Genomic DNA, 25,244 nt, shown 5'->3' with positions numbered 1-25,244 from the left:
CTTTCTTCTTCTTCCTAAGTTCCTCCTTGCAGTTTTGCTTTCTTCTTGTTCCTCCTAAGCGCTTTGTGTTCTTGGTAAGTATTTTTTAATGGTAACTTTAAATATTTGTTCTATTATATATATATATATATATATATATATATATATATATATATATATGTTAACTTAATTTTAATTGATATATGAAAATTATTTACATTAAGTTTGTTTATCCTCTTTGTAGGACATTGCCCTTCTTCTTCCAACTATGTGGTTTCTCTCTTCTTGGTAAGTGTTTCTTAACTTGATACCTGTAATTATTTTTCTGTATTATATATATATGTTAAGTTAATTTTAGTTGATATATTAATATTATTTAGGTTATGTTTTTTAAGTTATATGTTATTAGTTTTAGTTTTAGTTTTAGTTAATTTGATAATATTATTTTCTTTAAATTTTGTAAAATACTATGGTATTATTTGTTTTATATGTACATGCTACGTTTGAATTTTAAGTAGTACGTTAAAATATTAATATTATTTGTGTTATATTCATGTTATAAAATTTAGTTGGTATATTATTATTTGCTATACGGTGCGTTAGTTTTAGTTGATTTATTAATATGATTTTATTGAGATTTTTAAAATTTGTATGTTATTATTTGTGTTATATATATGTTTATGTTAACTTTAGTTGTTATGTTATTATTATTTGGTTTAGATTTTTTAGGTTTGTATGGTATTATTTATGTTATATATATGGTATGTTAGGTTTAGTTAGAATGTTAATATTATTTAGTTTAGCTATTTTAAGTTTTTATTGAAATATATGACATGTTATTAATGTTATATATATACATTGTTTAAATTTTTGTTTCTATAGTAATTTTTTTATTTATTTTAATTTATTTGAATAATATATGTTATTTAATTTTAATTTTATTAATTGGAAAAAAAATTTGGTCATTTATTTAAATTTATGTATGTATTTTAATTTTTAATTTTGTTATTTGTAGAGTATTTTAGTTAGTAATTTAAGTTTTGCATCTATTTTAATTTAGTTGTATAATATATGTTATTTAATTTAAATTTTATTAAATGGAAAAAAAAATTAGGTCATTTATTTAAATTTATGTATGTATTTTAATTTTTAATTTTGTTATTTGTAGAGTATTTTAGTTAGTAATTTAAGTTTTGCATCTATTTTAATTTAGTTTTATAATATATGTTATTTAATTTAAATTTTATTAAATGGAAAAAAAATTAGGTCAATTATTTAAATTTTATTTCGATGTGTGAACAAGCTTGTTCTTGATTTTTTCTAAGTTCTTTAACAAGCTTTGAACAATATACTTGTCCTTCATTTAACTGTCTTTGGGTTTAGCAGCCACGATCAACAAAGTACTTTCGACACTTATTGTATGTTGATTTGGCCAACACTGTTATGGGTATGCTGCGACAATCCTTCAAAACTTTATTGATACATTCTGAGAGATTGGTTGTCATGTGGCCATATCGACGTCTTTCTCTATCATAAGTCATCGTCCATTTTTCCTTTGAAATGCAATCAATCCATGTTGCTATGGTTGGACTCAGTTGACAAAATTTTTCTAAATTTTGATAAAAATGTGCTTGCAAGGAGTGTAGGCTGCATAAAATTAGTTATGAACAACAATTTTAAGTATATGTGCAACTTAAATTAACGTGACAATCAAATATGAAATCTTACCCAATTTCTTTAACATTTCTTTTTGTTTGGCATTATTGAATTTGCAATTGAAATTGTTTGCTATGTGTCGGACACAGTAAACATGATAACCGTGGGGAGGTTGCCAACCAAGTGCTTCATTAGCCACAACAGACTTTATACTCGCGTGACGATTAGATATGAGACAAATACCATTTTTATTTGTGACGTGTTCACGCAAGTGTGCCAAAAACCATGATCACGCTGTCAACGTCTCACCTTCGACCACGACGAATGCTAAAGGAAGGACACCACCATTTCCATCTTATGATGTGGCCATTAAGAGGGTCCCACGGTATTTGCCATACAAATGTGTGACGTCAACTTGTATGATTGGCTTACCATACTTGAAAGCCTCTTTACATTAACCAAAAGTTCAAAACACTTTATGAAATTGACGGTGTTCGCGACTAACCGTATTCCCAATAATAAAATCATCATGTAGTATTTGAAAATATGATCCAGGAGAATGATTTTGCATGTGTGTTAGCCACAACGACAGTTTCACATATGACTCTTCCCAATCGCCATATTCTATTGCAATGGATTTTTGTTTCGCCAACCAAGCTTTTTTGTACGACACCTTGTACGCAAATTCATTGTTAATCCTTTCTTGAATCAAAGAAACTTTTATTGATGGATCTTCTCTGATCATGCCTGTCAATAGAATAACAAAATTTAAATGACTTGTAGCAATTAAATCTGAATCAAGCTTCTCGTGATCTTGTGTCATGGTCATATTGAGACATGTGTGTGGTCCACCCCATTGTGTGACTTTCCAAGAATCAGTTTTTTTAGATAAAATTGTCCTCATATAGAAAGGTCAAGGACACTCTGCGCTTTTATTCAAGCAACAAATGACATACTTGTTCCATTTGCTTTCAACCACTTTGAAACTTTGATTCACCTTCATAACATATTGTTTGACTGCATTCTTGACCGCATCTTTACTATCAAAATCCATGTCAATATATAATTCTTGGCCAACATTAAAACTCGATGGCATCTCCAAACCACAAATGTCCTCCTCATCAGGATGACTCCAGTTGATATTATTATAATGCAAAACATCATTCCAAAATGGATTTTGAATTCCTTGTACACCTAATAGTCCAAAAAAATAAATTCAAATCATACTTATTTAGCATTAAATACAATTGTTTTGAAATGATAAATGTATTCACCTATTTTTTTAGAGGAAATTATACCTTTTGCTGGGTGAACAATTCTTACTGGTTGAATCATGTCGGTGACTTCATCGTCTGTATCAGATATACTGTCAATACTATCATCTTCGTCTAAAGACTCTTCCACGTATGAATTAGACACAAGATAATCATCATCATCGTCACCATGTAAATTGCTCACATTTCTTGGCGGTTGCGCCTCATTATTAGATAAATTATTTCCACATGATGTAAGTGAATTTGCAGAATGAAACATAGAACCACCAGCCACATCCTTTTTTACGTACAATTCCAGAACTGACATTTGATATTGTTGTTGAAAACTTTCGAGCATGGTTTCAACATCTTCGTCATCACAAATTTGTAACGCAACATATTTTTCAGACACTAAAAATCTACAACTAATAGCACAAATAATTTCATTATTTTCTAACTTTACCTTATCTCCAATTTTTTTCTTCAAAGCATTGAAACTAATTCCACGTTTAATCTGAATCGCTTTTTTACTGCCTTCAAATATTACATCATCATTCTCTTCATATACCCTACCATTGAAATATAATATTGTTATAACCGACGAAAAGTCCCTTTACTAGAACTTGACATTAAAATTTTATTCTATACAAAAACTATTAACTTTAAATAAATATAATGGTAGACACTTAAAAAACATAAACGATTCCAACGTAGTAATTTTAAAGGCAAAATAAACCATAACCAAAGTTAGTATTATAAATAATTAATCTTAACAATAATAACTTCTAAATAAATAAACATAATTACAAAATTACTACAAATACATTAAAATAAAAATGATGCCAGAAACTTAAAAGTATAAATTTAAAAACGCAGAACTAAACAACACTTTAAAAGTACACATATTAATTACATAGTACACACTTCATATTGAAATTTTAAATACCATTCAAGTTCAACGCTCATAAATTTTTAACACACACCAACAAACCATTAACATCAACCTAATCTAATTAAAAAAAAAATTACTACAACCTCATATTAAAAAAAATTCCACACTCAAAATACTTCAAATAAATATGATGCTACAAAAAGCATCAACACCAACCTAATCTTATTAAAAATATACTAAAAAGTTGAAATTCAAAATAAAATTTTTGGACTCAAAATATTTTCTTCAAATAAAGATGATGGTACAAATTTCTTTTATTTTAGACATACACCAACAACCATATGAAATATAAAGCTAATTTAATTAAAAAATTATTCAAAACTTCACATTAAAAAAAAATTACTTGACTGGAAATTTTGATGCTACAAATTATTTGACTGCAAATTTCGAATTTGACAAATTTAAACCTGAACTACCAAATTTGGAAAGCTTATGACTCAACAAATGTAAACGTGAAGAAGGAAATTTTGAGCTCAGAACTTTTGAAAATATTGGAAATTTTCAACACACACTGAAGCAAGATGAGGGACGTATATAAAGACACTAAATCGCCAATGCTGCTGGCATCTCCCATGTGCCTAACTCGCAAATACCAATGGCAACTCCAGTTTAGGCTAACTCGCCTATAGCCGTGGCAATTTCCCTTTAGCTGCTTGCGCTTGCCATCTCTAAAAAGCCTAAAAAGCTTGAGCCTACCTCCTGTGCTGTGGAACTCGCCAGTTTGACTAGTGGTTCCCCATGCATGGCCAAATCGCCATTCCCAGTGGCGATTCCTTCACGGACAGCAAACTCGCCAGTTTCACTGGCGGTTTGCTTTGTGACCCCATGCAATTTATGTACAAAACAACCCCCTCGTGGAAAAACTTTAAAAATGACCCCATCTAGGGAATAAGTTTCTAAAAGTGTCCCAAAGGGGGCAATTTGCTGCATGGGTTCTCCGGTCAGTTTAGGTTTGGATGATTTTTATAACTATTCAAACATTAGGTTAAATTCAAATTTTAGCCCTATATAAGAAAAAAAAAGAGTTTTTGATTTTATCCCAACACGAGAAAATCTTTTAAAATTAATTCTTGTTATATATATAAAAAATAAGATAATAATTAGACCAATTTTATGAGTTATTTTTTAACAAAAATATTTATTTAAAAAAAATCTTCAACTAAAGTTTTTTATGAATTTTTCTTATCTCTTTTAACCTATCCTTTCCGTTTTTTTAAATTTTAATCTCAATATTTATTTTTAAAAAAATTGTCAATTGTTAAAATTAATCTTATATCACTAAGTTATTTATCATAAGTTTTAATTATATAAAAAAATTTATCACGTGTTTTTGGCTTCTTGCGGTGACGAGATGAATTTATCCCCCACCTTATTAAATGATTATTATTTTATTTAAAGCACTAAAGGAAATAATGCATTACCACACATTCCTTGATTGTCAAATTATTTTTTAGTTTATATATATATATATATATATATATATATAAAATAAAATTTATATTTTAATTACAGATTCACGAATCGGTTCAACGGGTCAACGGTTCTATAAATCTAAACTCATAACCCGACTCGTACAAAAACAATTTTGATCGGTTTGATTTTGTCCAAAATATATAAATAACTCAATCCAAACTGTTTAGATCAGCTCGGGTTCATAATTGACCCATACATATGAACACCCCTACAATTAATGGATAAAATGAAAATTTTGAAGGTATTGCAGTTGCTTTTGTTTTTCAGGGTTTTATAGATATTATTATATTTTCCGGATAAATATATTGTTATTGATGCATTGATTAACGAACTCAAAAAATTAAAAAGGGAAAAGCGAGATAGGAGGATATTACATTAGATCGTGGGTTACTGAATTGAAATTTTAAACCTTTTTATGTTTATATTATTTTTCCATTTTATCCTTTAACTAAGTACACAACTTTATTTATCAATATAAGTTAATATAAGTTTTGAAGGATAAAATAATCTAAAAAAAGTGAAGAGGCAGTTACTTAAGGATGTATTCCCTTCATTTATTTTTATAGATTATAAATTATAAATTATTATTAGCATAACCACACGCATGACATGCACATTTCTATTGTGTTAAATTGGATATAAATTAATGACAGAAAACACATGCATTGTTGTATATTTGTTTTATTGTTTGGAAAAATATTTTTTATATTTCATTTAAAAAAACATATTTCAGGTTTTTTAGAATAAAAATAAAATTAAAGGAAATAGCGGGATAATTTGGAATTTTAAAATAAAAAAGAAATGATAATATTTAAGTAATACTAATTTATTTTAAAAAACTAAGAAAATAATGGGATAGTATCAAATCTTAAATTTTAAAAAAAATATATTTTTTCTAAATTACAATAGTTAGTTTATGATGTTGATCCTTAAAAGGGTGAAAAAAAATCTACTTTATTCAATCAAAGTCGCTAACAAATATGAATCTCATAATATTTATTTTGAAAAAAAAATTATATATAGTTGTTAGTTTTTTAAAATTAAAATAAAAAATTAGACTGTATAAAAAAGCCAATAGAAAATTGGAGTAGTTTAAATTTAAAAATTAAAAAAATAGTGATTTCTTTTTAAAGAAACTAAGATGAGAATAGCGGGGTAGTTTGAAATTTTAAATTAAAAAAAATATTTTTTAAAATAACAATAGTTTAGTTTATGTTGGTTTTTTTAAAATATTTCATGAAGTGTTAGTTTTTTTAAGGTAAGATGAGAATAGTGGGATACGTTACGTTGTTTATTAATTAATATTATGTTTATTATTATTTTTATTTTAATTTATGTTTGTTTTTTTGTGTTTTTAAGTATTTATTATAATGTTATGCTTGCAACGATAATAGATGAGAAAGATAAGGATTAAAATATATTTTACTTTTAAATGAAATGAAAAGTGGGGTATGATAAATTAGTCCAACGGAAACATACTAACATTTTGATAAAAAAAAATTATTGACATTTTGGTACAATGAAAAATTAATAACATTTTGATCTAATGATAACTTATTGATATTTTAGTCAAATGGAAACAAATTAACATTTTTGTCCAAAAAAAAATATTGACTGACATTTTAGTCCAATAACAACTTAGTGACATTTTGGTCCGATGAAAACGTATTGACATTTTTGTCCAAAAAAATTAGTATCATTTTGTTCCAATTGACAATTATTGACATTTTGGTCAAATGGTAATTTATTGACATTTTGGTTCAGTGATAACTTATTGATATTCTGGTTCAATTTATTCAGCAGTCATGTTGACAATCATTTTTGTGACATTTTCGTCTCTTACGAAGGCTCTTTCATTAACGGTGAACGAAAGTTAATGAATAGATGAATTTGTCGTATTTTTTTTTTACTTCCGGGGATTACAATTTGAATTTTTATTTTTCTGATATGAATTTGTCAACGCTTTACACATTTAAATATAAAAGTGACTATTTACTCTAATATTATTAAGTCTAGTAAGAAATTAGTCAAATTACAAGGTCACATACATGCGAAAACTAATTAACTGAAACATATGGATAAATTAAATGTGATCTGATTTAATTCATAATTAATTAATACAATACGATATAATTAATTAATAATATATTTAATTAAATAAGACACCATCTAATGAAATAATTAATTACATCATACTAAAGTAATTATCTATAAATCTTATTAGATAATTATCTATAGATTTAAATCAAATAAAGTTTAATTACAAAATTATTTATATTAAATAAGATTCAATAAATATAAAATTTAATTAAAATTTAGATAAAATCCCCCATATATATATATATATATATGAAAGAGGTGAAAATGACACATTATAATTTCCTTATTCATTATTTAAATAAGTTTTTCAATTAATTTTAAATGATTTGAAAATATAACCAAAATGAAGTGCCCATAGAGCAGTGCCGGCAGCAAGGCAAGGCATGTCAGTATCGGTGACAAAGCACTGACAAGTCACCGACCATGGGCATTATATTATGCCCCTTCTCTTGTCAATACGACACATCAATGAAATTTGGGTATCTTTCTATCTACGTTTCACTCATTACAACAAATCCCACATTTTCACCATTAATCAATAAATACTAATTATATTTCTTCCTCATCAACTCCGTTCTCTCGTTCTCACTCTCTCTCTTTCCCTCGCCATCGCTTTTCTTACTCCACCACTTCGCCACTACACTTTTCTCACCACTACCCATTAATTTTCAGGTAATTTATTCATTCATTCTTTATATAAACCAAGAAAAATTCCCAATTTTTCCATCAATCTCATTCTCATTTCTCCGTTTATTTATCACTGTTTCTCCTAATTCTGATTTAGCTCTAGCTTTTTTTGGGGTTGAAATATTAAGTTAGTTAATTAATTAATTACTGAGTGCATGCAATTGGTTCTTTTGATTCAGGAACAATGGGGGAGCACGTGGTTTTATCTGTTCTTGACTCTCTTATAGCACCTGCAACTTTGCAACCACAACATGATGGTGATGGTGATGCTTTAGGTTCACTCATTGAGGGTGCTACTCATGTTAATGATGTTGGGGAATGTGATACACTTGAAGAAGAAGAAGAAGAAGAAGAAGATAAAGAAGAAGAAGACCTTATCAAAATGGTGGAATGTCGCATTTGCCAGGAGGATGATACCCTTCAAAATTTGGACATACCCTGTGCTTGCAGTGGAACTTTGAAGGTATTCTTATACTAAACTTTCCAATTTGAGCAATGAGGAGACTAAGCAATGAAATTGAGGTTTTTTTGGATTGTTGCTTTCTGTATACATTCTTAGTAAGCAATAAGGACAATGGATTGTTGCTTTCAATGGGAGAATGAGTTATGCTAGCTAGCAGTGAAATTCTTTGGGATAAAAGTACTAGCATGATGTTTGTAATAAGAGGGTTTCCTTTTTCTTCAATCAATGGTTCAGATTTCAGAGGCTTGACTTTTGTAGCAGTTATTGTGTGTATAAGAAATTGTGGGACTGCAGATTGATGTATTTCCACGTGAGATAGTTTGAATTGCTATAGTAGTACAGTTATATACTTTTCTCATATCTAATAACAGGTTTTTCTATAAAATATTTTGGATTTTTTATTGTTGGTCACTTGACTATTATTACTTGATCTCCCGGTTCACTCTCGTCATTGTAAACTCTGCCCAATTTGACAATTGCAATAATAGGGGTTTCTTTTTATACCAGTTTGCTCATACGAAATGTGTTCAAATATGGTGCTACGAGAAGGGTGATACAATTTGTGAGATCTGCAATCAGGTGGCTTGTTGAACTCTTTACATTAATATGATATATCTTGTGTTAAAAAGCATTTATATTGTAATTGACATGTATCTTAGTTGAATTTTAGGCATTGTATATTTTAAGGAGTTTTGTGTTGATTTTCTTGTGGCTGTGTATGGAGTAGGGGTATGTGGGATACACCCAGAATATTGATAATTTTGCATATAGATTATATAATGTAACTATTGTAGGAAACATTGTGGGAAAGCCCTGATAGACTCTACATTAATAGTTAATTAGAGTATCTATTTGCAACTTTTAATTCTGCCCTGTTGATGATTTGTTTTGGGAATGAGTGCCTGCCTAACATTGAGGCATGTATAAAAATGCCAGTGCATTTTTTTTCCTTCCTAGATGCTTGGTGTGCAGTTGCCAAGATTATGTGTGTACGATAAATTTAAGGCTTAGGAAACCCTAAAAAATCAGCTTGGAAGGTGAGAACTGTCCAAGCCTTATAAGAACTACTAAGGTTATATCTCTATGTAATGTGCCCCCTCACCCAACACAATGAAGGTGCTGGAGGCTGCATTAAGGTGGGCTAGGGGGGTGGCCACTGGCCACAAATAAGATGGGTTTCACACAGAATTAATTTTATGGAGAATCTCAACATAGGAAAAGGAGAATGCCCTGAAAGAGCAAAAAAAGACCCGGCAATAATAGATGGCTGTAAGTAATGAGGTGAAAGAGAAATGAATGGCTTTTAAGTACCAGAAGCTGATAAGTTGGAAAACAATTACGAAGTCATAGATATTGCATTTAGTAGTTGCTCACATTAAGTTATAGTTTTTCACTGAAAAATTTACTTGACTTACAGCCATTCAAACCTGGTTATACTGCAAATTCACCTGTCTGCCATCCTGGAGATACTTCAATTGATATCAGGTAATTACACCTTTTGGCTGTTGACTTGATGTCTTTCAGATGTTTTATTCTTTTTAACATACACAGGAGTTTATGTGCATGTGTTCATTCATATGTAGATATGGTGGCAATTTGCTTGCTCGTATTTGTTTTACTTTTAGACTTCATTATGTTAAGTGAGACTAAATTTAAGAGATCTCTGATGAAAACAATGGAGAATTTGTTCGGGGGTTAGGTGGGTTTAAACTTATTTATTGGTATCTTCCCTTTTATGCTAGTCAATATTCATTTCCTTTTTATGTACTTTATACACCTGCAATATTATGAATACCCCTTGACCATGCCAAGCAATCATTATCTGACCTGTGAACTGTAGATCTATGATTGAACTATGATATTGTGTCTTCCTATATGTAACTGCTTTTTGTTCTATGATTTAATATATGCTTATGCATATTGCACAGTGATGACTGGGCAACCACTAGGAATCCTTTAGATTTGCACAATGCTCGACTTTTGGCTATTGCAGCTGTGGACTACCAAGTTCCAGAGACTGAGCACGAAGATTATGTCAATGCTGGCACTGGTGGAACCACATTGTGGCACTCTGTTGGTCTAATTGTAAGTCTTTTTAATTAGTTCTTGAAGTTCAATAGTATGGTTTTCAGATGTTTTATATTAGGCATGGGAATTTAATATTCTTGGATTTTTTCTTTTCTATTATCCACCGGACTACTGCACCTTTTCTGGTTGTTGTCCTTCAGATCTATTTATGTTAAGGTATATGTGGTACCTACCCATGTATTTTTGTTGGGTCTTGGGTGTATGATTGCAATATTAATTTTCTTATGATGGCTTTTCTGGGATGTAGTGTCTGATGCAGTGCTTTTAGGTATGCTGTTAATTCTTGGGAAATAAGTCCCAATATTTGTAAATCTTATGTATTAAATCTTTTTCATGGTCAGTTTCCTTAGTATGTTTGGGTCTGTCCCAAAATTTGCAGTTAATGGCTCTTTTACTTCTGAGGCATGCTGCTCCCCTCTTCAATGCTGATGTGGAGAAAGCTATAGCATATTTTTATGTAAGTTGTAATCAATGTGATTAGTCATGATGTATTTTATATTGCTGACTGATGGATTACATAATACTTAATGTTTTCCAGTTTTTCTTTCTTGGCGCGGCTGCTGTTATCCTTCCATGCTATCTTGTGGCCTGGATAATTCGCATAATACAGCATCAAAGGCAAAGACAAGTTACTACCCTGTGCTTATTCTAATATTGAAGTATTTGTATTATTTTCATTTCCATTTTTCCGTTTTTCATATTTTGATTAATCATATGATGCTGTTTGGTAAGCCATTTAAGATTTAACTGAGGGTACTAATAGGAATTCCAACAACATATGGTGCACATGGCATGGTTCTCTTATCACTGGTGAAAAACAATGAATGCTGAACTATTTTGCTCGTCTATAGTCTCTACTAGAAACCTTGAAAGTTGATAGTAATTGCAGACTAAGTTTTAGAGATGGGAAATGTTTATGTCTGGATTCTCTTCTCAAGATGTGCTTATTTTAGTACATCTTTGCTTTCTGCTATATATTCTTTTTATTGAGAACTAACAGGATCATATATTTATTTTGGATCAGCAATCAGCTGAAGAACTTGCATTTATGCTACAGGCAGAGGAACAATAAGGTTAGCAGTTTGCAGTATCACCAGGACCTGTTTTTCACTGATTAATTCCCAAAAGTATTGTGCAATGCCATCCCTAACACAAGGGCCTTAGAAATTGTAGTTGGCTGATCAGTGGTGCAGCAGAATAAGATCTGATGGATCTGCTTCTGGTTCTCCATTTGTATCTTTCTCTGGTTACATTTATATTCCCACTCTCTCTCCCTCTTTCTCTCTTCTGTAAATAGGTATATTACATACTTTATCTCATCAGCCCAAATACAGCTTTTGCTGTTGCTAATTGTGAAATTGATGTTAAGTGAAGGTGTTCTTCACCTATGAAAATATTTGCATAAAAATTACATTTTATTTGATATCCTTAATATATTCTGAAAATAGAATAAATTCACCTAACATGTTGCTCTGCATTTAAAACCACTTGTTTCTATAGTTTGAATCTGCAGACTACTTAAACTCTATTTGCTGGCTTGTCAATCAACTTCCTGACAAGACTAAGGCCCATTTTGGCTAAACTTGTTCAGAAATATTTATGGGAGAAAAAAATTAAGATAATAAAATATATTCCTCTCATAAGTTAAAATTAGTTTATCTAACTTTTTTTAGAAGTTCATAATAACTTCTCAAAACGTTGAGATGCATAAATTATTTTTAACTTGTAGGAAAATTTTGATTCATTTGATATTGTCTTCTTCTATAAGAGCTTATTGAAAAATTTGTCAATGTTGTCTCAAAGTGGAGTATTATGTGTATCATAAAAGATTATGATAGTTATGCATAAGTAAATATCGGGCATTTTTTGGGTATCTTTTCTGATTTTGGTTTTCGGTACCTGTCATTTGTAACAGTTGTCTAATGAAAACCGTTGTAATTAGTAATTGGTTATACCATTACTGATTTTTCATGTACCAATTTGAGTTTGCTGTGTGTGTGTGTGCGGGGGCGTGCGTGTGTGTCTTTTTTTATTCTTGGTTGGTGAAACTAGTGAGAGGAGGATACAATAAACTGATAAAGTGCAGGCACAGCCCACTCAGTGAGATTTTATCCAAAACAATAATCTCCAAAAGTTATGGCTCTTGGTTTTCTTCCTTCTTTTTTTTTTCAATGTGCTTGGGAATAAATGTTTATGTGGTCTTGGATCATGATGTGGCTGTTGTCTTCAATATTCATCAATCGTTACATTATACATAATCGAGTTTTTCAGGTTACAAGAGAATTAATAAAATTTGATAATGTGTCACATAAAAATTGATCAAGATTATGGGGATCCTTGATTATGTAGTAATTTTTCACTCCCTAATATGATTTAGTGGCTCCTTCATAAAGATATTAGTCATGGCACATTTTACTCAACATCATAGGATAAGATAACTATAAAAATATAGGTTTTCCTATGTAACATGAAAGTTTACTGTTAAGAGATATGCACATGTGACATGCCGTTTTAAGCTTTTAATATATATGTGATAAGCTATAATCATTTGGTCCAAACTATTATGGTTCAGAAACTATATTATCATTGATGAATCTTGAAAGCTGTATTCGCGGAGGAAGGATTGTTTTTGAAAGCAACAGTTCATTCATTTCTTTTACTTTTTTTTTCCATGAGAAAACGGTCAGATAATTCTTTTACTTTAATACAGCTCTAAAGTGGTCAGAAAGAATATCTTAGTTGTTAGCTATGCTCTTCAATTCACCTCCGTAAATTTCTTTCCTCTTTCATGGTTATACTTCATTAAGCATATGAAGTAACTTATTCACTGGAACCACATAAATTTATAAATTAGAAAAGAAAAAAGGGGGAGAGATAGAGAATACAACTAGGAAGAAGATTGTTTAATTGCGGTCCTCATGGATAAGTGAGAAAAATAAAGGGGAACATAAAGACTGGATTTAGAAGCTAAAAAAATGTGTTCTTTTAAAACTTTGAATGGAGGGAGTGGGTCACAATGGTGATCTTTTAAAGCAAACTTATTCTTAAAGTAGATAAATATAAGGATGCATTCATTCTTAAATTTTAGGGAAATGTTTTTTTTAATCATATTGTTAAAGCAAAGTATCCATAAGTTTTTCTTATGATTAATTTTTACTGAAAAATTTGACTGAATATTTTTAATAGGATATTTCTCTTAAACATGATTTTTTTTTATCTACAAAATTCGAACTTAAAACTTTAGTTAAGGAGATCAAATTTAATTTCATTCAAAACAATTAGTTGGTTTGTGAAATGTTTTTAAGTGTGTAAATATATCCTTACACAAATTCAATATGAAATACTACTTGTTATTGTTATGCGTTTTTTTTAAATAAATATAATAAAAAATAAAAAATGAAAGAGAAATTGGCAGAAATCAATAGTGGTTGTGCTTTAGAGATGCTGAACATTTCGTTGAATAATTTTTTGTAGCACTGAAAATTTCTGTACTTAAATGTTTTAGAGATCAGTTCACTTCGGTAGAAGTGTTTTGAATCTAGGCAATACAAATAGAGGGAAGAAAAGCATAAAGGAAATCCACTGAGCACTATAAACCAAGACTAGGATTTTATTGCATGGAGTGAAGAGCTTGGAATTCTAAAGACTGTTAGCTTAAAGAAAGTTGTTGAACATGAAAGCCTGTTATTGGTTGGTTTGTTTTTTCTGGAGTGGCTGCTATTCCCTACCTTCCAAAATTCTCTACTTTTAATGGCTTTCTTGTCTCTGTTGCATTAGCATTCTAAATGAGTCACTTACTCCTACATTTTATCTTGGTTGCCATGTCACCATTCTAGTTTGGGTGACAACACCTCTTACATAAGTAAACTTGATATTTAACAAAAAAAAAATGATAAACTTGATACTATAAATGCTTATTGGTTCGTTGGTCTTGTTTTCTAGTTTTGGATTCTTTCATTAGCGTCCTTTTATTTTATATTTTGTGTTTGAGTGTGTTTTTCTAAAATTAATTTTATAATTGATTTTGATTCTCATTAAAATTAAGATAAAGTGAAAATTTTTATATTTAAATGTTTACTGTAAAAACACATTAGTAGTTAAAGTCGTATAAAACTTCTGATTCAACACAAAAATTATAAAAATAAATAAATTAAAAAAAATTCAGGACCTAAAATCAATTTTTTAACATGAAATTAAATATGTGAACATTTACCTAAATCTAGGTTAGTCGATATTTTTAACGTGACTTTGGATGATTTGATTTAAAATCATACATGCACTAAATTAACTGCACCTTTTAGAGCATATTTAAATTAATCTTAATTATTGATTTGAAATTAGAGTGTGTTTAAATTTAAATTAATCTTAATTATGTTATGGATGCGGATTTTTTTTTTTGTTGGCAATAAGCCCAAGCGTGCCTTTAGAGCATTTCTAGTGGGTGAAATTTAAGTTATCTTATGTTAATTGATCTCCATTATACCACATTATAATTAAGTAACTTGTATATATTTTGTTCTAATGGTATAATTTTAAGTAACTTTTAAATTATCCTTAAATTATCCCTTTAAATTATCTTTAAATGACAGAAAATATTTTTTTTACTCATAAACAACTGGTGCTTATGCAAGCAACCGAAACTTAATTTTAAACAACAACAACCTAATATGACATGTAGATAATTTTCAATGATAAAAAAAAGCAACAATGTCTAAAAATAAGCAACCAAAGTTGGAGATACTCTTAGAGTATATTAAGCAAAAGTTATTTAAGGTTCTTACACTTAAGAATTACTACTTTCGAGCTTAAATATAAGTCTTTTTTGATTAATTTACACCTATTAAAAAGATAGTTAATTTAGTTAATAACATTAAATTTATTAATAATTTGTTTTATATTTTCAAAATTACTCTTAAAAATTATTAGGATTTATCATTTCACTCTTTTCACTTAATTATTTTTTTATGTGTGTTAGTCATCTTTTTTAATCCTCTAAAGAAAGATAATGAATTTATCTTATTAATTTATAACATTTATGTAATGTAATTAAGGATATTTTTGTTGAAAAATAATTAGTAGAAAAGACAAAATGCGAATCTTATAAAAATAGGCAATAAACATAAAAGAGTCTAATGTATATGGACAAAGGTAATACATTAGTTTTTATACAGTTTCCTCATTGAAGCTATTGACATGACAACTCTTCCATAAGGACCGCTGCCTATATAAGTAATGAAACTTTGAGATAATTATAAGACCCATTTTAAGATGTTAGGATTGCACTGTTAAAGAGAAAACTTGTTATAGTTCTTAAATTTCATATAGCATTATACGACCCACCAAAAATTAGTTAAACAATTATACTATGGTTGCACTGCACTGTGGTGGTACTCTCACAGTCTCACTAGTAAAAGAAAAATCGTTTCTTTCGGAGAGGGGTTGTTTTGGATCACAATCACTTTTTATGATTCCATTGCCTCTTCATCCAGGTATATAATTTAGAGGGTTTAGTTTTTTCATGGGACACCTCAGAAAAAAAGAAACAGTTCTCCCAATAAAATAAACTCAGAAGGCTGCTGATTCAACTAAACTAAGCAATATGCAGAGAATCATTCCTCTCATTGGCATATATGTTATGTCATGTCTTCAGGATATGGACATGTCAGCAAGGGAAAAGATGACATGGCAAACTAATAAAGAGTTTGAAGACACACAAGGTTCGGTCTTTGTTTGGTGAAAAAAGACCTACAAATGATAGGGATGTAGGGAAACTGAATGAAAAGATACTTGGCTTCCCAAGGATATGTTGTTCCAATCAACTTTTTATTCAAACCTGTCACTGTCAGTCTTCTAAATCAGCCTTATATATTTGCTTCTATAGCATTTGCTTATGATTGGGGTGAATCTAAAACTTCCCTACATGTTCTAGGCTTCTTATGCCTTTTGCTTTTAGACTTCCAAATCCCACAGAAGATAGATAAACTGCAGCATTATTCTTGTTGCAGCTATGAGCAACAAGAAATAGGAGACAAAGACATAACAGTTTCAAACACACCAACACCTTCTCTTCTTTGCTTCAAACTGAGAAAGCTTTTATTTTTTCCCCCTCCAAATTGTCCATAGCAATAGACATGATGAGTTTCTTGACTTTGAGAGGGTTCTTTGTTTTACTTTGTGTTGGGATGTTAGCTTCTCAACCATGCATGGTTTCTGGCCTGAGAAGCAAAGATCTTGCTCAGAGATGGGATCACAAGCAATCACCACTTGCTCGAATAGCTCGTGTGGTAAAGGGTGTTGCAATAGAGGATTTGCAATCACAACTGGAGTTGGCACCTGCACCTTCAATGACAACATTTGATCCTAATCAATCAAACAAAAGGACTGTTCGAAAAGGGTCAGACCCAATTCACAATAGATGTTAACAACTTAACATGCTGTGGCTATTTCCTTTTTGCTATGCTTCTGAGAGATGATGACAAGTGAGCTACCTAATGAGAAGATTGTTCTTTGCTTCGGTTACAGTTTCTTAATGAGGTTGGTCGGTTTCGATGTTTCTTTTTCCCCCCAATTTGTTTTTTTTTTTTTAGTTTTGTTGAGTCTATCTGTCAGGTGATGAATTGCTGCTGAAACATTGTGTAAAGAAAATCATAGATATTGAAGAATAGCTAGATAGTTTCAAGATATTGTTAGCTATCAAATACAGAATATAGTGGATTTCTCTCTCTCACTTTCACGCCCTCTCTACATCTATATATATACAAATGACTTGCTCTAGTACACTAATACCATTACGGTTTGAAATGCTTCTTTCTAGTTTCTACCTCAAGCACTCAGGTTCGACACATGTATCCAAAAGTACACTAATACCGATTTTCTGGGGAAAACAGATTACCAATGATTTGTGATTATAATTTAATTACAATATAATCATTGGAAGAATTTCACACAGTGAACTAATAAAAACTTATCATTAATATGACTTTTAATTATTATAAAAATAACAATTTGCAATTATACAACAATTGATGATTTTTGCATTTGAAGAAACATCGATTAGTGATTGAATAATAGCATAAACAACTTTTAAACTATTAGTATATATTAAATTCTTTTTTCTTTTAGTTTTTCCTAAGATTCATATGCCAAGAAGAGGACAAATAATGATGTATGATTTGACTTTAAAATAAAATCAACAAGATGTGTTATTCAGCAAAAAAAAAAAAAAAGAAGAAAGAAACCAATGAAGAGAATGAGAAGCATGCTAGTGGCAAACAAATGAGACTAGGTTTGTGTCTTCCACTAGCATGTTGAACTTGACTGTGACCAAGGTCAACAGATTCTAATGTGACAGAATCTCAGCATTTCAGTTACTCTTAACACGAAGCTGAGATCTCTGGTATCTGTTCTTCCTGTGCAAATTGAACCTTATTGAAGATATCTTACGTTCAACTTGCTGCCATATCATATTCACTGCATCCCCAGGTTGGGATGGATATTGATACTCAAAGTGATGTGTAATCTGCTTCAATCTTTCCCACATCTTGCTCCACTCCTTCTGCGTGATTGACCGAAGGAGATTCAGCAGGTAGCCTTTCTTCATAGAGTCAGAGGCACGGACAAATATGGAAAAGTCTGAGTAGTCTAAGACATCTTCAAAGGGTAGCTCAATTTCATCACTTATGATCACAGGAACACAGTGGCTTACTATGGCATCAAAGAGGCGATTCGACGATGGGGTATCCCCTGCAATGTTGAGGCAGAATTTTGACATGGCCATGCCCTGGCTTGCCTGATTAATCCCATTTCCTCCTATGCTCCCAAATGTGAAATGCACATCTTTTTCATCTTTAAGGAGGTAGTACAGTTCTTGGCGAATGGCTCCTCCCTAGAGTTTTAACATGATAATTTAATCAAAATGAAGAAAGACTCATCTGGCACAACTAGATTTAATACAATAAAGTTGACAAGGGAAGTAGTAATGATGGAAAGATGGCAGAAACTATGTCATTGGAATGATTCTCAAAGCAATCTTAGCAGGATGTGTATTAGGATTCCAAAGAATTGATCCTAAATCATGTGCCCGATATAAGTTCATAGATGTCAAAAGAAAAGAAAATAAAATCAATAAAAATTGTTTTTGAAAACAACAACCAATGTGCTTTCTTATAGTTGTATCAGAATTGAAGGCTTATATACAAGTGATGACGGACCTACTACATTTTCTGATAAAACTTCCATGTGATTATATATTCAACTAATGCATTATTGTCAGCTTAGTGACACTGCTATTTAAATCTTGATTTCCTTTTGAAGTTCAATAAAAATATGATCTACGGTTGACATCTTGACAGAGGTGCAGTTAGTGCCAAAGAACATGGAGTTGAAGTATTTTTAAAAATAAATAAATAAATTTAATACCAAGGACAAGAATGACATGCAGCTTGTTGCTAAAAGAGGCAGGGTGACAGTAGAATATCTGTCATGTGTTGGTTGTCTATGTTCATATCAAATTAGTTACAAGAAGGTGTCAGGGTGAAGGTAAGTTCCTGGGATCAAATCTTACCTTCAAAAAGGCCCAGGCACCTGAGGTGTAGTGTGTGTGTGCACGCATGTGCGCTCTTAAGATGACATGAGTGAGTTATCTACTGGTGGAAATCTGAAGGGTTTCTGAGATCTACTAAGCCAAAAAATATAAAAATGTTACAACCGGGAAGTTGTTAATTCTGATTTCAATTCATTAACAAGTTAAGAAGGTAAAGCACCTTGACATAACCCCAATACTCAATACAATGGAACACAAACATTTTGCTAATCTTAAATGAGCATAATCAATAATTACTTTAGTCATCAACAAAGTTACCACCAAAAAACAGAATGGAATAATACTAATAGTCAATGTGGGAATTTTTTCATAATAAGATAGTAATGCATTAAACAGATAACATGAGTGTAGTAGAAACTCACATCTTTCCTGTATATTGCTCCCTGGAAATACACCAGTGTGGTACGTTTTTCAAATGAAGCTGATTTGGCTTTTGGTATGGTGCTTACTAGATGCCTGTAGGGGGCTATTATATCTTTCTTGATATTTGCTAATTCAGTAGGATACCTTCCAAAATCAGCAAGTACAAGCATAGCAGCACCCAACTTTCTTCTAGCATCCAACAAGCTGTTAGGATGGTGGGCTACAATTAGATGATCCTTCCCTCCTGAACGTTTCCATTCTTTCTGGCCCATTAAGAACTGTACCAATCTGTCTTGCAACATTTTGTTAAGGCTAACTTTTTCCTCTCCATTAAGCTTGGAATGCCTATTGTAACTCAGAGATGAAAAAAATGGAACAAAAATAACATCTGCTTGACTTGAATCCTGCACTCTAATTGCAGTGCAAGGCTGGCCAACTTTTGATGACAGAAGATCAAGGGTGAGCCAGTATTCCATGCTGTGCTGCAAGTTCAGACCACCCGGATAGCGCGGGATACGTTTGGGGTTATTCACCTCAGGCCATGTTTGATTCACACTTCTCTTCCAACCCAATAACCCGAAGTGAAATTCAGGAGGCAAGTCATACATGAATACTTTCAATAGTGGTCGAGTTGGGTAGGATACCATATTCATTTGCTGTCCTACAGAAGTTGTTTTCTGGCTTGAATTAGAAGTTTGACAGTCAGATTCTCTGGGATTTTGTGATTGAAATTTTAAATCCCCAGAAGGGTAGGGAGGGTGTAAAACTTGTTCTCTCTTCAAATTGGGCATGAAGTAAAGCGACGCGTTATTGACAAGAATAAGTTCTAACACTGATCTAGGTATCAAAGAATGACTGCTAAACTGGAGCAGGAAAATGGAAGACAGGATCAAAAGGAACAGAGAAATTATCATCATGCAAAATATAAACCTTGAGTGAACCATGATCTTCTCTGACATTGTTGAAGATCAAACAAGGTCCAATGAAGCAACCTCCTACCAAACACAGCAAATGGAACAAAACACCAAATGAAAATAGACAGAGCAGCTCAAGCGATTTCCACAAACACACAAAGCAAAAACCTTGATGGGGGTTATGGTTTTAACAATTAGCCCTCTTCAATCTGCATCGAAAGCTTAAATCCCTCAAGCACAGAAAACCATACCCACCAATTAATGTCTTCTCAACCTTCTACAGTGTTGGAGAAGATCTTCAACAGTTCTCAAATGCAATGACTTGCCACATACAAAGCAATGGGAAAATCCCAATTTCTTATAGAACACACTGATGAGATATAGCATCAACCATCAACCAAGAATTCCTTCGAAATCCAACCTTTGCTGAGACAAAAGAAACCTAAAAACAAATAAACACCCCCCCCCCCCCCCCCCAAAAAAAAAAGAGTTCTCCGCTTCAGCATTCAGCATTCCTAAAAACAATCTTAGGATATAAAATCATAAGAAACCCAAGAAAACTGAAGAGGAATTGCCATCTGGGTAGACATGAATTATTTGAAAAAGTGGAGTTGTTGGGTTGAGAAAGAATGGGTACCTGAGATTGAGGTTGATGCACCACTTCACTTCATCACTGTGCCGTGTCTTCGCATTCAGACAGCAGAGTTGAAAAAGGAAGAAACTTTCTTAGCAAAGCTTTATGTTTTGTTTAGCGGTGCACGCCCAACGTGTGCGAATTGCTAAATGCGAGTTTCATCACACTCATTTATTCTTCTTCCATTCTCAACCTTTCTTGCGGAATTCAAATACCCATCAAATAAATGTATAGAACTATTAGTAAGTAGTTCTTAATTTCATTTTTTTTAAGCAAAAAATATTTGTATTCTCATTTATGGCTGTTCATAATGAGAAATTAAAGGAAGTAGAGAACACTTTTCTGTCTGTTTCTGACTTAGTTATCACATAACACCTTCAACATAATTTGAGTTTAATTTCTCTGTATTGATAGTATAAAAAATTACACTATTAATTAATTAGAATTATTATTAATATAAAATTTAGTAAATTTATCATTTGGTTAATAGCATAATTTTTTTATTATTGTTGGTATATACATCTTTTTTTGACTTGAAAATTTAAGTGACTTAGATTCAAGAACTTATTGCATTCAATGTAGGTTTTAAGACTCAAATAAAACTTATAAAGATACTTTCAAATTAATTATACTAACAAGATTCTTACATTGATAATAAGAATTAAACCATTTGTTGATATCCATATAGAAGAACTAATCCACGTTGCCAACTATGGGACCATTGTCCCCACTAAATAATTTTTTTACTTGAATATTTTAAATTATTATTTTTGTTTCATGAAAAATTAGGTATTATTCTCATAAATATATATTTTTTAAATAAGAGAATGTAAAAATAAAAGAGAAAATAAATTGACATTAATTTTATCCATTTTATCTTGTTAAATTTGTAAAAGTTTAGATATTTTGATTTTTTATTATAAAATTGTGTATTTTACAAAAACTTATAATATTTTTTTGTCAAAGTGAAAATACAACAGACTATTTCTTTACCCCCAATAAGAAATTATTTGCATCTGTCACTATCAGTACATACAATTTTTTACACTAGTTAGGTTTTATGCCACCAATTAGGGAATTATTAAGTTTAAAATTTGAAGGATTAGGGTGTCTCATTGCGTCAAATAATTTTTGGCGAAAAGTCAAAATCTTGATTTGCACAAAGGATTGTGGAAAATAATCTTACCATGAAGAAACAATGGATTGACTAGAGATGGTTGGCTTTTTTTATCACGATTTTGATAGTTTTGTACTATTTCACTGGGATATTTCTAGGTGCTATTAGGAATATGAATATAAATTTCCACCTAAAAATAGAGAAATTAAATGTAACTAGAAAAAAGGCTTTGAATAGATGCTCTAAATAATAACCTATGGTTTTTATTGCTATTGGTTCATGCAGTAAATGAACAAAACAACTGTAAAGTAAGCGCATGAGAAGGGAAAGAACCTTAGTCTTTTAACTTTATGCACCGACTTATCTATATTTTTAGAACGTATAATAAAGTATGCTGCATGCTTTATTGTGGATATATGCATCATTTTGACATTTTCTCTATTTTTGGTAGGTCAGAAAATAGAAAATACTATGAAATTAAGGAATACCATGAACTCCTAATCCTATTCTATTTTGTTTCGCATAATTCCATACAATATCTCGAGGATAAAATAAACTGATGGACCACTTCCTTTTACTTAATTATCTTCTGCCACTAATTATTTATATTTTCGTATGCATCACAAAACAAAGCACATTATTAGGGAACTTTTTTCGGCCAAACACAGGATGATAAGGTTTCACGTGTCTACCGACACCATGTCAAGAAACTTTTCTTTACTGAAGTTTCTTATCTTATATTTTCTGGGCCAGGAAAATTGAAATGACAACTTAATCACGTTGTCTAATTTACCTATTGGGCAGAAGAACGTCATAATAATAACAAAATTTAGATTCGCTTAGTTCGTAAGAAAGAGTGGTCTCAATAAATAATGGTAATAACGATGTGTCACTCCTTTTTAAGGTCTCTTATATTTGTAAGAAGCCAATAATATATGTTCACTCTTCTTTTTCTTTGTTGGGTTACTCGCTCTTTCGGCTTGCCCATGCAAAACAATTGGGCCTAGAAACTGATAGCGGAAGTAAATAGTTGCTATTCTCATCCCAAAATTGTTACTCCCACCCCATACTTTTTAAAAATTACATGTAAAGACACTCCTACCCCTAACAGATTTCCCTAACCCCCTCCTTCGTTGCCTTCTCACACTCTGCAACCCCACTTCTTCTAACCTCCTCTCATTGCTCCTTCCATTTTCGAGCCCAATTGTGTCTAGTTGTTTCATTTTCAAGCCCCTTACCTCTTATCATTCTCATTGTTGTGTACATTCAAAAAGATGTTTTGTTTTGTTCCAATGGAAAAATGATTCCATTTTGTAAAATCTATAATAGAATCACATTTCCATTAAAGTTGAATAAGAAAACTATTGTAGAATCGTACTTATGTTTTGTCATTTGCATATACATAACGAAAGTATGTTTTCCAGTGAATATCTCAATTGAGACACAATAGAAACATATTTTCATTATACATTGGTAAAAAGGGTATATTAGGAATAAAAAATTAAACACATGGACTGAGAATAACAATCTAGAGATGAGAAAAGCAATTATGCAGTTCAATTTTTTCAATGTATAGTCCATTAAAAGAAAAGACTTTTTGAAGAAAAAAAAAACTCTTCAGCAAAGCCATTTATATATCTATAAATCTACATATCTATATATACTGGGTTTTACTAATGTACATACTCTTTTTTTTTAATATGAGTATTCTAACCAGTTATAACTAGATAATATCTTAAAATACACAATTATATATATATATATATATATATATATATATATACTATTAAACAAAGTCTTCCTTCCATGCATGTCACTTTAAAAAAAATATTAATCGCTCCTAAAGTTTTGTGAAATTACACAAATATCTTCTATTTTTTTAACCATTATAATAGTCTTCCTTACAGGGGTTAGTGTAATGAATAATAATGTGTTAGTATAATATTTTCAAGCATTAAGCGGATGTTAATGTAACATATAGAGTGTCAATGAAATGTTTTCAAATATAAAGTGGTAAAAAGTAGCCCATGACATGATGCCGTCCATATTTGAGACTTGTCCACTTTGAGCATTACCTATTCACTAGGCATGGTTGAGGACGAATATGTCGTTTCTCATCCCCGTTCTTGCTCTACTCAACAACATTGTTCTCGTCCAATATTCCCAATGGAGATAAAATTTTGTACTCATCTTCATTCTTGTTTGAGCTCGCCATGTCCCCATCTTTGCCTACCAAAAATTGTTACTACATTATAACAATATATTTATACATTTTTTTCTCTAATTTCAATTCTAAAACCTATTTTAGAGGTCATTACATTGAATAAAGTTATCATAATACAATGATTCATAACATAAATTCAACATAATAAAAAAAGTTGTCAATTTTTATAAAAAGATTAAATAAATAAGGAAATTATAATAAGTATATATTTCGGGGATGAGGATAGATACATGGATGAGGCATGTAGTTATATACTCATACCTATTTTAAAAGTTAGGTAATATCTATATCTAATCAAAGTAGATATTTTCTATCAAAACCAGGGCAAATTTAGGAGGATACCCGCATGCATGGAGGTTCTTGCAATCCCTAATCACCACTTTTGTCAACATTCTTTGACTCCATAGAATAAAAATATATTTTTGAAATTTGAGGGATTAAAGTATTTTTTTTCTCAATCTGGAAGACTAAAAAAGAATTTATCCAAGATCAAATAGATTTTTTTGTTCTCATATGTTTTTCCTTTCACTTAAATATATTTTTTTATTAGTCAATTGTAAGTTGTTAGTTTTATTAGTGGGAGATTCGAACTCACAATCTCTTCCTTCCTTCATTCTGGTGTTTTTTTTATTCACTACTAAATCACTCTTATAACTTCTACAAAATATAATTTTTTAAAAGGTCATTTTAAAAAATAATTATACTAGGACCAAATCTAAAAAATAATATATTATAAAGA

The 25,244-nt window shown here is 30.7% G+C and overlaps 2 protein-coding genes across 3 annotated transcripts; one reads left to right on the top strand and one right to left on the bottom strand.

The window, feature by feature from the left end:
* The first annotated feature begins 7,875 nt into the window (after window positions 1–7,875).
* On the top strand, window positions 7,876–12,114 carry LOC114416550. Of its 2 annotated transcripts, none has more exons than XM_028381454.1 (8): window positions 7,876–8,085; window positions 8,280–8,563; window positions 9,071–9,142; window positions 9,981–10,048; window positions 10,492–10,648; window positions 11,031–11,108; window positions 11,190–11,269; window positions 11,676–12,114. In XM_028381454.1, exons 2-8 carry the CDS (start codon window positions 8,285–8,287, stop codon window positions 11,767–11,769), a joined length of 828 nt encoding a protein of 275 aa, XP_028237255.1. In that variant the 5' UTR covers window positions 7,876–8,085; window positions 8,280–8,284; the 3' UTR covers window positions 11,770–12,114. The 2 variants fall into 2 exon arrangements, with proteins under 2 accessions (XP_028237255.1, XP_028237256.1); XM_028381455.1 differs by having other exon boundaries at window positions 7,877–8,085; window positions 11,190–11,279.
* A 5,685-nt stretch (window positions 12,115–17,799) lies between these two features.
* LOC114416549 (probable arabinosyltransferase ARAD1) lies at window positions 17,800–21,375 on the bottom strand. The gene is made up of 3 exons (XM_028381453.1): window positions 21,168–21,375; window positions 19,616–20,972; window positions 17,800–18,536 (listed from the first exon to the last, which is right to left on the bottom strand). Exons 2-3 carry the CDS (start codon window positions 20,573–20,575, stop codon window positions 18,015–18,017), a joined length of 1,482 nt encoding a protein of 493 aa, XP_028237254.1. The 5' UTR covers window positions 20,576–20,972; window positions 21,168–21,375; the 3' UTR covers window positions 17,800–18,014.
* Between the last annotated feature and the right edge of the window lie 3,869 nt (window positions 21,376–25,244).

Source organism: Glycine soja, chromosome 6 (genome assembly GCF_004193775.1).
Source record: "Glycine soja cultivar W05 chromosome 6, ASM419377v2, whole genome shotgun sequence".
Taxonomy (NCBI): domain Eukaryota; kingdom Viridiplantae; phylum Streptophyta; class Magnoliopsida; order Fabales; family Fabaceae; genus Glycine; species Glycine soja.
The sequence above is the reverse complement of the archived record's forward strand: the minus strand, read 5'-3'. Positions and strand labels throughout refer to the sequence as shown.

Coding starts and splice junctions, on each gene's coding strand:
- LOC114416549 (XM_028381453.1), bottom strand. CDS start 20,575: ATGTCAGAGAAGATCATGGTTCACTCAAGGTTTATATTTTGCATGATG. Junction 18,537..19,615: donor GAGCAATATACAGGAAAGAT/GTGAGTTTCTAC, acceptor TTAAAACTCTAG/GGAGGAGCCATTCGCCAAGA.
- LOC114416550 (XM_028381454.1), top strand. CDS start 8,285: ATGGGGGAGCACGTGGTTTTATCTGTTCTTGACTCTCTTATAGCACCT. Junction 8,564..9,070: donor CTTGCAGTGGAACTTTGAAG/GTATTCTTATAC, acceptor TTTTTATACCAG/TTTGCTCATACGAAATGTGT. Junction 9,143..9,980: donor TTTGTGAGATCTGCAATCAG/GTGGCTTGTTGA, acceptor CTTGACTTACAG/CCATTCAAACCTGGTTATAC.